At 40.1% G+C, this 14,620-nt stretch overlaps 1 protein-coding gene across 1 annotated transcript in view; it reads left to right on the top strand.

The window, feature by feature from the left end:
• Positions 1–14,620, top strand: part of RANBP9 (RAN binding protein 9) — a gene marked incomplete at its 5' end in the record, with an annotated part of 104,659 nt that overhangs the window by 15,056 nt on the left and 74,983 nt on the right. Inside the window, one exon of the mRNA XM_081086253.1 lies at positions 7,335–7,446. Coding sequence (XP_080942379.1) covers positions 7,335–7,446 — 112 coding nt within the window. The remainder of the gene's footprint in view (positions 1–7,334; positions 7,447–14,620) is intronic.

Below are 14,620 nucleotides of genomic sequence, written 5' to 3'. Positions count from 1 at the left end.
CTTCTGAGTCCAGTTTAAAAACCCATTGTGGCCCTCGAGTCAAAAAGTTTGCCCATCCCTGGGTTAGAGTGGTCCATGTGGTGATTAGAGTTGGAGAAATCACCATGAACTCGTGTTTAGTTTAATATTGACACAAATGATAACATGGAAATACAGATATGTGTATATGCAGGGGTTTAGTATAAACCACATATTTCCTTGCTCTTGTCAATGAGGACACCTGAAAGTAATAATCTACACTAATAAAAGACAAACATGCAAATTGACCATACCTTCACTATGCCTTAAGCCACACCCACCAGCCAATCAGAGCGACTATATGCAAATTAACCCAACCAAGATGGCGGCCGACAGCCACGGAGCTGGAGCGAGCAGGAGGCTCGGTTGCCCCAGTGATGGAGGAAGCCAAGCTTCCTGCTTGCCACAGCCGGCTCTGAGCTCCACTGAAGGCAACAAAGTTTCAATCATAGAAGATAAATAAACCCCAAATACCTGCTCTCAGCTGGCCGTGGCCATGGAGCTGGAGCGAGCAGAAGGCTTTGGGTTGCCCCTGGCGATGGAGGAAGCCAAGCTTCCCACCCACCCTGGCCAGCTCTGAGCTCCCCTCAAGGCTACAAAGTTTGAATTATAGAAGGTAAATAAATCCCAGAATAAAAAGAAAAAGAAAAAAAGGAGAGGCTGGGAGCTTCCATCACTGGGGGGCTTGGCCAGCCTGAAAACGTCCTCAGCCTCTCACCCACACTGGCCAGGCACCCCAGTGAGGACCCCCCCACTCTAAAGGGGGTGTGGCCAGCCTGCAAACAGCCATCAGCCCCTCACCCAGGCTGGCGAAACCTCCGTGGGGTGTGGGTCCTTACTTGGGAGGTGGGGCTTGACCAGCCTGCAAACAGCCATTAGCCCCTCACCCAGGCTGGCCAGGCACCCCAGCGGGACCCCCACCCTGATCCGTGACACCCTTCAGGGCAAACCAGCCGGCCCCCACCCGTGCACCAGGCCTCTATCCTATATAATGAAAGGGTAATTAGCAAACTGACCCTAACAGCAGAAAAACTGGGAATGCCTGGTCACTATGACACACACTGACCACCAGTGGGCAGATGCTCAATGCAGGAGCTGTCCCCTGGTGGTCAGTGCGCTCCCACATGTGGATGCTCTGCTCAGCCACAAGCCAGGCTGATGGCTGCCAGTACAGTGATGGTGGTGGGAGCCTTTCCTGCCTCCTCAGCAGCGCTAAGGATGTCCGACTGCAGCTTAGGTCTGCTCCCCGCTGGTAAGTGAACATCCCCTGAGGGCTGCCGGGCTGCCAGAGGGATGTCTGACTGCCAGCTGGGGCCTGATCCCCCAGGGAGCGGGCCTAAGCCAGCAGGTGGACATCCTCCGAGGCGTCCCAGACTGCAAGAGGGCATAGGCCGGGCTGAAGGAGCCCCCGAGTGCACAAATTTTTATGCACTGGGCCTCGCCTCTAGTCCTATATAATAAAAGCCTAATATGCTAAGTGTCCGACCGTTCAGATAGTCTCTATGATGCACACTGATCACGAGGAGGCAGATGCTCCAACCGGTAGGTTAGCTTGCTGCTGGGTTCCAGCCGTTCGGGACTGGGCAAGACAGGCCTAACACGCCCTGGAGCCCTCCTGCAGTCCCTCCCCAGCCTCTAAAATGTTTCTTCTAATTGTTTTCCTTTCAGTGTGCACGAATCTGTGCACTGGGCCTCTAGTACTTCCATAACAACTAGCATACTAATACCTAGAGCTGGCTTCTAATGCTATTTGCCAGGGCTCCTTGGAGAAATCCCTCATTCTAGGAGGGGGGCAGGAACTATACTAGCATCTTGTGGTGCTAGAACGTAACAAACAAATAAGGACACATCATGGAAGTGTGTCTGAGTGTCAGAGAGCCAACTGAAAAACACTCCCAATAGCCTAAGGGGGAACAGTTTGAGCAACAAAATAAAGTAGTATTGAATTATAACCCAAAGCATAAAATAAACATGCATGAGATGTTTGAGTCCATGCAGACATAACCAAAGAGGAAATATCTTAGCACTTTTTGATCTGCACTGCATTTGCATTTTCCCCAGATGGCTTCATATAGTGGCAAGTGTAAGTAGTTCCTGAAGTCACTAAGTTTTGGGCATTATAGGAATGCACTTCTGTGGGAATCCCAGTCTTCGTTGACTTAGGGCCTTTTGTACGTGCTAAACTTTTCTCTTTCATTCATTAATGTACTGGGGAAAGCTGTGTTATGAACTAGATGACTTTTTCTTATGCTGACATCATTCCCACATTTATCAAGTGCATATCAGCTAATTTGTATTCAAGAAATGTGTTTTGTAGCAGAACAGACTTTATGAGAATTTAATATTTCGGAGTTGGAATCGTTTGAGGAGATCATTATGGCTCCAGGAGGAAAGATTGAAGTTAGGGTGGATGTCAGTAGGAATTAAAATGCAAAAAGTGTTCAGGAATTAAAATTCAAAAATGTGAAATAATCTCAAATAGCTAGCTGTTAAGTGTTTTAATGTATGGGAAAGGTATGTGTTACTATGAGGGACATATAAAAAGGAAATTAGACCAAGTCAGAGAGGGTAGAGAAAGAGTAATTGAGGAAGTACAGCTTGAGCTAAGATCTGAATAGGACCTACCCAGGCTGAGAAGGAAGGGCAAGCTTACCAGTTAGAGGGAATTGCTTGGGGCAAAGACTGGCCTGGTGAATGTAGCTGGAGCAGAAAGGAGATAGAAAATGCTGGGGGAGGGGGAGCTCAAACAAGGCTTTCTGGAAGTTTATCTTTTTCCTAGGTTTAACAGGAGGCTTTTAAGAAAGAATTTTAATTGTATTGAGGGATAGTGGTACAAGGAAGGCAAATTTATATTTTCAGAAAGACACTTGGTAGCATGTTGGAGAATGGAGGGGGATGGGATGGACTATTCAGACCCTTTCCATTTCAACAAAACTAGTCAAAAGATTTAATAGAAAGAACTAACTTTTTCTAGCCTTAGAGTTTTGAAGCAGTAAATGTATTTTCTTCTTGAACCATGTGGAAAATGCTCAGTAGTGAAGACTTGTGTTTTTAAAAGTTTACATTTTGGTAGTGTAAGGTTGTATTTTGGTCACCACAGAATTTTAGGTAATAAAATTCCTGCTTATGAACATTATTAGAAGTAGGCCCTTCAGTCTGATAATAGTAGTCTCACCTAAGAAATAGCATGAATCCTTTTTTAAAAAATTGAATTTAGCCCTAGCCAGTTGGGCTCAGTGGTTACAGCGTCGGCCTGAGGACCAGAGGGCCACAGGTTCGATTCTGGTCAAGGGCACATGCCCAGGTTGTGGGCTTGATCCCCAGTGTGGGGCATGCAGGAGACAGCCAGTCGATGATTTTCTCTGATCATTGATGTTTCTGTCTCTCTCTCCTTCTCCCTTCCTCTCTGAAACCAATAAAATATATTTAAAAAAATTGAATTTATTGGGGTGACATCCTATCTAATAAAGAGGGAATATGCTAATTGACCCTCATGCTATCGCAAAGGATGGTGGTGCCCACAGCTAATAAGGAGGGAATATGCTAATTGACTGCCCCACCCTCAAAGAGGGTGGCGCCCACAGCCAATAAGAAGGGAATATGCTAATTGGCTGCCCTGCCCTCAAAGATGGCAGCACCCACATTCATAAGATGGCCGGCAGGGGAGGGCAGTTGTGGGCGATCAGGCCAGCAGGGGAGGGCAGTTAGGGGCTACCAGGCCAGCAGGGGAGGGCAGTTGGGGGGACCAGACCTGCAGGGGAGGGCAGTTAGAGGCAACCAGTCCGGTAGGGGAGGGTAGTTAGGGGTGACCAGGCCGGCAGGGAAGGGCAGTTTTGGGCAGTTGGGCCGGCAGGGGAGCAGTTAGGTATCAGTCAGGCTGGCAGGGGAGTTGTTAGGGGGTGATCAGGCTAGCAGGGGAGTGGTTAGGGGCAGTCAGGCAGGCAGGCAGGCGAGTGGTTGGGATCCAGCAGTCCTGGATTGTGAGAGGGATGTCTGGCTGCTGGTTTAGGGCCTGATCCCACAGGGGATCCAGATTGGAAAGGGTGCAGGCTGGGCTGAGGACCCCCTCCCCCCCAGTTTATTTTATTAACCGGGCCTCTAGTTAGTTAATAAAATTACATAGATTCAGGTGTACAATTCTACAATACATCAGTTATTATATTGTGTGTTCAACATCCCAAGTCAAGTCTCCTTCCCTCACCATTTATCCTCCTTTTACCTTCTTCTGCCTGCCCCCACCCTTTTTCCCTCTGCTGATCACCATGCTATTGTCTAAGAGGTGGTGGTTTTTGTTGTTGTTGGTTTTGCCTAATCCTTCACCTTTTCACCCAGCCTCACAACATGAATCTTTTAATCTTACATCTAAACTTTTTCCTAAATATTTAAATATTTATAGAATTTTTCTACAATGTCTTAGAGCATAATGAAGATTTATGATCGTGTAGTTTTTTACAGTTATCTTTGCATAATGGAAAAATGTAGGGGATTTTAATTCATAATCGATTTAACATGATTCTACTAATTTGGGACAAGGTGATATAATTTCTAAGAATTTTTCCATTTAAAAAAATGAGGTTAAATAATACCTATTTCACAGATGTTGGATGAGAGAAAGCTATAGAAAAGCACATAATGCTTTGAGAGATTGTTTACCCTAAATATTTTCTATCTCTTTTCCCAAAGAAGTAGGAAGGATAGGAGATGGGAATACATGTGAGGTGATCCCAGAATGCTCATTGTAACTAAATCCTTCCTATGGGTTAGGAGCTGCACTGGATCAGACTTCTTGAATTTAAATCCCAGCACAAATCCTGGTTTAGAATTCTCACACAGCAGTATAACCTTGAGCAGTTCTTTATTTTCCCTTAGTTTCCTCATCCTATATAATAAAGGCTAATATGCAAATAGACTGAACGGCAGAATGACTGGTTGCTATGATGCTCACTGACCACCTCTGCCCCCTGGTGGTCAGTGTGCTTTCACAGGGGGACCACTGATCAGCCAGAAGCCGGGCTCATGGCTGGCGAGCGCAGTGGCAGTGGTGGGAGCCTCTCCTGCCTCCGCAGCAGTTGGACATCCCCTGAGAGCTCCTGGACTGCGAGAGGGTTTAGGCCGGGCTGAGGGATCCCCTGAGTGCATGAATTTCGTGCACTGGGCCTCTAGTTTTTGATATACAAATAAATAGTATCTACTTCATAAGTTGTTTTGAATGCTAAATAAGTTAATAATGCTCTTAGAACCAGTGCCTTTCACATAGTATAAAATGTATGTGAACATGGGCTAATTTGCATGACAGGTGTAAATAATAAATTACTAATTATTATTATTACTGAGTATGCCTTGAGATGATCTTATCTCTGAAAGTTTCGATCATTTCTCTTCCAAAAAAACCTAAAACAAATATAAAAGCTAGTTGATTTAGGACTCCAAAGTTAATTAGGGTTTACTTTGGATTTATTTTAACTGTCTAAATTTTTTTAATGTATTTAATTTACATGATCTTTTCTCCTGGCAAGTCAATTATTTTTAACATATTTTTACTGAAAAGATGTTTTGCTAAAACCATAACTTACTAAATATCTATTTTTAAAAAGTCACTGGTATCATTCTGCAGATTTGTGCTGTTTGTGTTTTCCTGCTTAGCTCAGTATAAATCTATTACCTGCATATGTTAAAGCAGTTTTAGTCTGTATGTTGCTGCTTCCACTTTTATGTTCTTAGCCAAGCTTATCACCTGCCAGCGGTCATCTATTTCTCTTCATAACACAACACCATATATACTTAAGACATCTATGGACACAAGTTTTTATGGTAATAGAAAGGAGCTGTGGAGTTCAACACTTTCTTTCAGGCCATGTAAACATCGGCTAATTTGCATTACAACTGTAAACTTAACTGTTTAATGATAAGATGTACATTGGTTATTTGATGAAGTGCATGGTAAGGGAAGATATGACCTCATTGGTTTGTGATGGTTATTGTATGGCTAAGCTATAATTTGTGATTTAAGTTTTTTAGTGTTAAAACAATCATGGTAAATATTAGGTGGGGAATTCTGCTCCTCATGAAGGTATTGCTATAGTGTGACTGAAAGGTTAGCCAAGCTGGCGTTGCTCAGTGGTTGAGCCTGAACCTATGAACCAGGAGGTCACGGTTCAATTCCCGGTCATGGCACATCTTTGGGTTGCAGGCTCATTCCCAGTAGGGGGCGTGCAGGAGGCAGCTGATCAGTGATTCTCTCTCATCATTGATGTTTCTCTCTCTCCCTCTCCCTTCCTCTCTGAAATCAATGAAAATATATTTTAAAAAGAGATTAATGACATAGTTTGTATTGTGTGGAACATATCTAACTAGAACACCTGAATAATGATTTTAGAGTATTGTTTCTCATACAGCCTTTTTGGGGATTGTGGAGACTGGTCTCACTCATTCTCTTTGAGTACTTTTTGGCCAGCTATTTTAGCTTCTGTCTTTATTCATATTCTGTGGTTTTATGGGCTTATTTTGCACATGCTAGTTTTCAAGGTTAATTGTGTCTTGGGCAAGGGACAAGGGAGGTGATTATGAGTGAAGGACAGACACCCTCTGGGATCAAAATTGAGAGATAGCTAATTTAAGATGTTTAAGGCTATTATCTAACAGATTTTCTAAGGATATCAGCAATGGTATGGGATTATATTTCTTTTTTTTAAAGAAAGAAAATACAACTAGAGATTAGCTATTTCTCATGCTGTAATTGACCAAAGCAATTTATAGGTCAGCGTTTATATAGAATAAATGATATGTCACAGAACAAAATTATAAATTCTTTAAGAATGCTCTTTTGCCAGTTCAATCTAATTGTATAAAATTTCACTTAAAAATATACTCTGTGATACAGATGCTTCTTTTTTAAAAAGCAGGCTATTTTGCAAAATAGTATTGTTTAGAAATTTTATAAATGATACGCAAATTTAGATGAATAAAATTAAGATCATATTCTCATGTTCTTCAAATGCAGCCTTTTTTTCCTTCTCTTAAAAATACAATCTACTCAAATACTTAATTTTCCTAAAGGACTGCTAGGTTCAGTGTGTTTAGATTCTGAAATTTTATTAAAACTACTACTGTGTGAAGAGTTCCATGGCTAGCTTGGGCATTTTGCATATTGGATTAATTGTGATGACCATTAAGTCTTTAATTATTTATACTCATGGATGCAAATATATATATATATATATATATTACTCTGTAAACGATATTTGTTCTTGAATTATTTGTTAAGATTCTCATTTGGATATCATTTGATTTTTTTTTCCTTTCTGTTTTGTATGCAGGTCATGGCAAAACCCCAAAAGATGCAGCATCAGTTCGTGCCACACATCCAATACCAGCAGCCTGTGGGATTTATTATTTTGAAGTAAAAATTGTCAGTAAGGGAAGAGATGGGTAAGTAAATTGTGGTGGGAAAAATGGTTTGCTATTCTTGGGTAATTATTTTTGTTTTAATTCAGAATGTTTATATTAACCAAGTTTCTCTGGTAGGTTTGTCTTTAAAATGAAGAATTGGAATTAAATAATAGAGATAGTGAGTCATTTTCCCATGCCTTTTCTTACCCTGTATCTTTCTGAGTTGAGAGACCCAAGTTGAAGTAGGCATGATTGTAATAATTTCTAACTCTATTGCTGCATATTTAGTAAGCCAGTTCCTTTTGAACTCAAATTATATCCTTAACCCCATCATGCTGGTGTTGTGCAGGATGATTCCCAGGGTTCTCTTTTCCTTTTACACTACATAGTCTACCTTTGCCATGATCTCGACTTTATATTTTTATGACTGCAAATACCTTGATGAATTTCAAATCTAAACTACAGCTCAGGCTGTTCCCCTGAGCTCTGGACCAATATCTAACCAGATGTTAGCATTTGAATACCTCACAGGCACTTAAATATAGCTTGTCTGAAATCTTTTTTTCAATGCTAGCTTGGTTAGTTGGTTAGTTGCTAGAAAGTCAAGGAACTTCTTGGTTTTACTTTCTTTGTCCATCTCTAAAGCCTCTACCTTAGTAAGGTCTTGGTAATTTATCCCTTAAACTCCTGAGGTGGTTGGTTCATTAGTTTCCTAGTTGCTCCCTGTTTTATTCTTTTTCTTTTTTAAAAAATCCTCACCTGAGGATATTTTTCCATCCATTTTTAGACAGAGAGAAATATCAGTGTGAGAGAAACATATCGATTGGTTGCCTCCTGCAGGTGCCCCGATCAGAGCCTGGGCTGAGGAGGAGCATGCAATTGAGGTACATGCCCTTGTCCGTAATCGAACCTGGGACCTTTCGATCCGCAGGCTCATGCTCTATCCACTGAACCAAACTGGCTAGGGCTCCCTGTTTTCTTATTTCATTCTATAATTATTAGTGTTCTTTTTAATACAGAACTGAATTGTGACTTCCCCTTCTTGAGATCATTTAGTATGCCTGTTGCTTTGAGGATAAAATCTAAAACTTTGTTACCAAGCAAGGGCTCACTCCCTGACACAGGTAGAAGCCAATACTATGGCACCAGATTTTAAGAAAAGAAAAAAGCTTTATTGAGAGGTGAATTGGTAAGGAGACAGGATGCAGAGTTCAAATCTGTCTCCCTCATCCAGGCTTCCGGGCGAGATTTAAGCGGTTAAAGGGAACTGGCTGGTATGCACAAGTGCTGAAGGCAGGTTTCTGTAGAAGGGCTTTGGAACTTGGGTCATTCATGATGAGATATGGTAGGGGCTTCAGGCAACGGATTTTCTGGACAGTGGAGACTTTACTTCTGAAAGCCTTTAGGCTTTGCTTTTGGTGAAGGTTGGGTGGACGACCTCTGGGTGTGATTGGAGGTCAAAATTCCTATACTTGTGCTTCTCAAGAATGACTTGTGGTCTTGTTTTGTTGTCTCTGAAAAACAACTCAGTATCTTGTTAGAAACAGGATAGGGCCAGTTTGAGCTAATTCTATCATTAAAACTTCTTAGGGTCCTTCATGAAGATGAACTCCTTTCTAATTTTTCAGGCTTATCTCTTTGTTGCCAGGTTTTCTTTCTTTCTTTCTTTTTTTCAATTGTAAAATTAGCTATATTTTACATATAGTAAAGTTTATCATTTATTATTTTTAGTGTGTAGTTCTGTGAGTTTTGACAGATGTGTATGGTCATTTCACTACCGCCATAATCAATATATAGAATAGTTTTATTACTGCCCACCCCTCTAATGCTCCTCCATTCTTCCCCTTTATAGACAGTTCTGCCCTATCTCCAGTCCCTGGCAACTGCTGATTGGTTTTCTGTTTCTATAGTTTGCTGTTTCTGGAATGGTTTAAAAATGGTATCATACGGTTCTTGGTTTATCTTTCTATCATTTCCTTTTGAAAATATAAGTAAATATTGCCACAGAAAACTCTGAACATGTATCACAGATAACTGGTGACACTAGTTGCTTTTCTAGATAGGGGAAGTGGTTAGCTTCTGAACATAGTGAAAGGAAACTTTAAACCAGGGGTCCTCAAACTACGGCCCGCGGGCCACATGCAAATACGAATATTGTATTTGTTCCCGTTTTGTTTTTTTACTTCAAAATAAAATATGTGCAGTGTGCATAGGAATTTGTTCATAGTTTTTTTTTAAACTATAGTCTGGCCCTCCAACGGTCTGAGGGACAGTGAACTGGCCCCCTGTTTAAAAAGTTTGAGGACCCCTGCTTTAAACATTTTTGTCAGTTTTGAATTTTGTGTGTGTGTTTTTTTATAATGTAGTTTATTTTCTTTGCTATTTTAGAGATTAGTATATTTTTACATTTAGAAAGTTACTTTTATACTAATACCTGCAGGCCCCTCCTTTTTGTGAGCAGTAATGGAATTAGTAATAACCTCTTCACATTCCCTTCCCTCTTCCCTGGTATCTATATTTTTGGCATTTAAAAATTTATTGTTGATTTGCATGCAGTAAAATTCACTTTTTGGGATGGCGCGTAGAGTTCTGTGAGTTTAGAGAAATAAAATACAATTATGTAATAACTACCACAGTCAAGATGTGGAACAGTTCCCTCACCTCCCAAAATCCCCTTTTGTTGCCCTTTTATAATCAAATCCTCCAGCCACCCCTAACTCCTGGAAACCACTTATTTGTTTTCTATTTCTATAGTTTTTCCTTTTGAAACCAGAATGTCATATAAATGGAAATGTCACATAAATGTAACCTTTTGAGTATGATGTTTTTTCACTTAATTTGATGCATGTGAGATTCATTTTAGGTAGTCCAGTCTATCAATATTTCATTCTTTTTTTGGTAAAGTCTACCCATCTCCATTTTGTTAATTGTATTAGTATATCTATCTGTTGTAAAAGAACATCTGAAATCTCATCATTTAATGTTAGTTCTAAATTCAATATGTTCAACATCACCACCAGATCTTGTCCCAAAACTTCTCTTGTGTATTTTGGTTGTCTGAAGCTCACTCTTTACCAGAGAGCTCAGGAAGAGCTCATGGGAGACAATATTATTTCAGTCCTTTTTGGTTCATAACTTGTTTGTGACCATTGCATCCATTATATTTGAAAGATTGATTGGGTATAAAATCCATGCCTTACATTTTCTTGTGAGCTCCATGGACTTGGATATGAAGTATTATTGTCAAAGTCTTATGCTTTTCCCCTTACATGAAACTGGGTATTTTGCTTACATGCCGAAAAGATTTTTCCTTTTTAAAAAAGTACCAATACTTGAGTTATGTCTTGTCATTAACCTTCATGTATGGCCTTAAATAATAGGGCTAAGTCTTTTATTTCAGAAAATTTTTCTTTTATGAGTTTTCAGTATTTGTCCTGTTTCAATACATAGGTTTCTTTTGGGGCGGGAACAGGGGTGGGAGGGTGGTCTCCAATTATGAGTGTGTTAGATCTTCTTTGCCTAACTTTTATATCATTTGTTCACAAAATCTTTTTCTTCTTTATTTGTTTATTTTAAAATTTTCCTCCATTCTGTTCTTTCTTGTGGGGTTTGTTCCACTCTTGTGTTGCATTTAGTTTGTCTTTATTTCTGATATAACTTTTCTTTTTTTTCTTTTAATTCTTTCATGATGCAAATAAAAACACTATTTTCCCACATATTTAAATTAAAAATTGGAGACTTGCTATAAAAAAGGCTTAAAGACCTAGTGTATATTTTAAGTTATAACACTTGTGAAGAAAAATATTGCTGAAAATCAAACAGTAAAATACATCTCAATCTTAATAGTTTTATAGGTATTTGTCACTAAGTATGATGGAAAGCACCTGTAAAATTTATAGTTGAAATTGGAAGCAGTTTCTTGCTGACTTATTTGTATGATTTGGAATTGCTGCTTTTCATTGTTCATTAATTTTGTAGGGACATGATGAAAAATAAAAGGATTTTAAATATGGAATTTATTGTAATGTATAGAATTTTGTTAAATAAAAATTTTATTTTATTAGAGTCATAAATAATTTAGTGCTTATGAGGTGATAAGTAGGATTTGTTTTATATGTGTAATGTGATAAGTTCTTTTTCTTATACTGTATTTAACACTATAACAAGCTACTTTGAACAAAGTCAGGAAACCAAGTTATGTTTATTTGTTTTTACAAACTACAGATGACATTATTTGACAAAGAGTTTTTAGAGGAACTCTCAAACTAGTAGTATGCTTTTGTTGATGTTAGAGGCTTATTATCTTAATTATTACTTAAAAGACAAGATAAATGAATAGGTACTTGAAGTCCATTTTGGTATTGTGTATTTATATACTCCTTGAGAGGTAATAGGAGAATTATGGAACTGATGGTTTGATACCTATTGTTGTGGAAGAAATAGAGCCTGTCAATTTTTGTTTTCTGTGATCTTTCTGCTTTGGGAGGAATGCGGGCAGGTGCAGTATATAGAGAGAGAAATAGCTGCTTTGCTGCCACCATAGAATTAATTTGTAACAGAATTTTGTCACAGACAAGAAATCAAAATGTTCTAGGTTCGAATAGTAGTATTGAAAAAAAGAATTCTCATTTTCTGTTACTTCCATTGTAAATTATTTACTTCAATTCTGTTGGCTCAGATAATTAGGACTTTGTAATATTTTGGATATGCATATTGAATTTTGTATACTAACAGTGGCTGTTTTATGAGTGCACATGTTGAATGTGATGTGGTAAAGTTGTGACCAGGAGGAAATAAGAATGAGACTAGGAAGGAAGTTTATTATTCTCACAGGTCCCAGAGAGGGGTCACAAATGCCACTCAGTGTCAGAGGGAAAGCATAAGGGTTTGGACAGGTGGCAGAAGACAGGAGTGAGAAGAAGGCCTAGGTCAGAGTGTTTTTGAGGTTCCCAAGGGAAAAGCAGGGCAGGGCAGGGTAAACAGTTTAGGGTTGGCATCCTGTATAATAAAAGCCTAATAGGCTAAGTGTCTGAGTGTTCGACCAGTTGCTATGATGAGCAATGACAGGTTCTAACCGGTAAGTTAGCTTGCTGCTGGGTTCCAGCTGATCAGGAATGGGCGAGATGGGCTGGACGTGCCCTGAAGCCCTCACTTGGTCCGTCCCGGCCAGCCAACCTCCTGCAGTCCCTCCCCTGCTGGCCAGCCCCGATCAGCCCTGATCTGGACTGGGAGAGACGGGTTGGACATTCCATGGCGTCCTCCTGCGGTCCTTCCCCAGCCAGCCAACCTCCCGTGGTTCCTCCCAGCCAGCTGGCCCAAATCAGCCCCCATCACAGGAGGACCTCTAGTGTACCGGTCCTCTAGTGTTTTAATAATTCCAGTGGTGGGGTTTGGGCTATAGGAGTGGTTGGTACCTGACCCTGGGCAAGGGAAATTCTGGCTTGTGTGCATCTGTGTGTGAGATAGATAAGAAGATGGCTGGGGCTGTTGACTTGGAATTGGTTGGCTTGTATATGAGAGAGATGTTTTTGGCCAAGTCCTTTGCAATTTTTTTTTTTTAAGAAAAGGCTAGCCTTGGGATGAGCAGTCTCTCACCAGAAAGCTTTTTAAGATGTCTAAACATCATATAAAATACAGCAAAAAAAAATCATTACTAGTACAGTGGTCAGGTAAAGTTTTATCTCCTTACTTTGTCATACTTCTGATGTGTTCGTGATCTTTCAGAACCTGAGTTCTCTAGACAATTGCTTTTTTTGTTTGTTTGCTTTATAAGTTCTTAAAGTTTTTTTGTTAGTGATTGCTTTTTTCTTTTAACCCTGAATTATGCATGTTTTAAAAACTTGATTGAAATATTTTTTACAGGTGCATCTGCAACTTTTGATGAAATATTTTTAGTTTAATTAAATATGAATCACAGTCCACTTTCAATGTTTGATTGAATGGTTATATGTTCCCTCTTCCACGTAAAGAAGAAATGGGTGTATGTTCATATATTCTTGAAATGTTTAAGATTGGTAGCTTCTGAGTAATAGGTAACTGTCCTGGTTCTCATTATTTTTCCTGTAAGCATTTTTATCGCAAACGTTTTTGCTGCACAATTAATTGGCCAAAAGGCAATTTCTTCATAAGTTAAAAGAACAAAAAATAAAAGAGGTATGTTAAAGAAGTCATAATGAAATTTGAAAATTAATGTCAGAGTTAAAAAGACTTTATCGCAAAAAATGTAACTACATTGTCTTGGAAATCTTTTGATTATAGTATACATTTTTTTTGTTTGTTGATTTGTCTCATTCAACATCACACTTTTTCTTTTTTGCTAAAATTTCTTCTTTCATTGGGAGAGGTGTCAGTTTCCAACCAAAGAATTGATAATGCTCTCCAACACATGAATTAGTAGCCACTTCTTTTATTGTGTTTTCTTCTATATTGATTAAGGTATTACATATGTGTCCTTACCACTCCATTGCCCCCTCCCCACTCCCCCACTCATGTGATATTTATCATGAGATCATGTGATATTTATCTTTCTCTGACTGGTTTATTTCGCTTGGCATAATGCTCTCCAGTTCCATCCATGCTGTTGCAAATGGTAAGAACTCCTTTTTCACCGCAGCATACATCTATGGTGTAGATGTACCATAGTTTTTTAATCCACTCGTGTGCTGATGGGCACTTAGGCTGTTTCCAAATCTTAGCTATGGTGAATTGTGCTGCTATGAACATAGGGGTGCATATATCCTTTCTGATTGGTGTTTCTGATTTCTTGGGATATGGTCCTAGACGTGGGATTACTGGGTCAAATGGCAGTTCCATTTTTAATTTTTTGAGGAAACTCCATACTGTTTTCCACAGTGGCTGCACCAGTCTGCATTCCCACCAGCAGTGCACAAGGGTACCTTTTTTTCACATCCTCGCCAGCACTTGTCATTTGTTGATGATAGCCATTCTGACTCTGCACACCTGCCTCCGGAGTCCCCCAGTCCCCTCAGCCCCCAAGCCGCCCAGGGCCGGCCCAAGGCTCAGGTAACCAGGGCCGGCTGAGGCTTGCACTGCTGGCAGTGGCAGCAGCAGAGATGGGACATCTCCTCCTGATCGCCTGGTTGCCTCATGCCCCTGAGGGCTCCTGAACTGTGAGACGGGGCAGGCCGGGCTGAGGGACCCCCTCTCCAGTGCATGAATTTTGATGCACTGGGCCTCTAATGTATGTATGTGT

This window comes from Myotis nattereri (assembly GCF_964212035.1).
Source record: "Myotis nattereri genome assembly, chromosome: 3".
NCBI classification, from domain to species: Eukaryota; Metazoa; Chordata; class Mammalia; order Chiroptera; family Vespertilionidae; genus Myotis; species Myotis nattereri.
The sequence above is the reverse complement of the archived record's forward strand: the minus strand, read 5'-3'. Positions and strand labels throughout refer to the sequence as shown.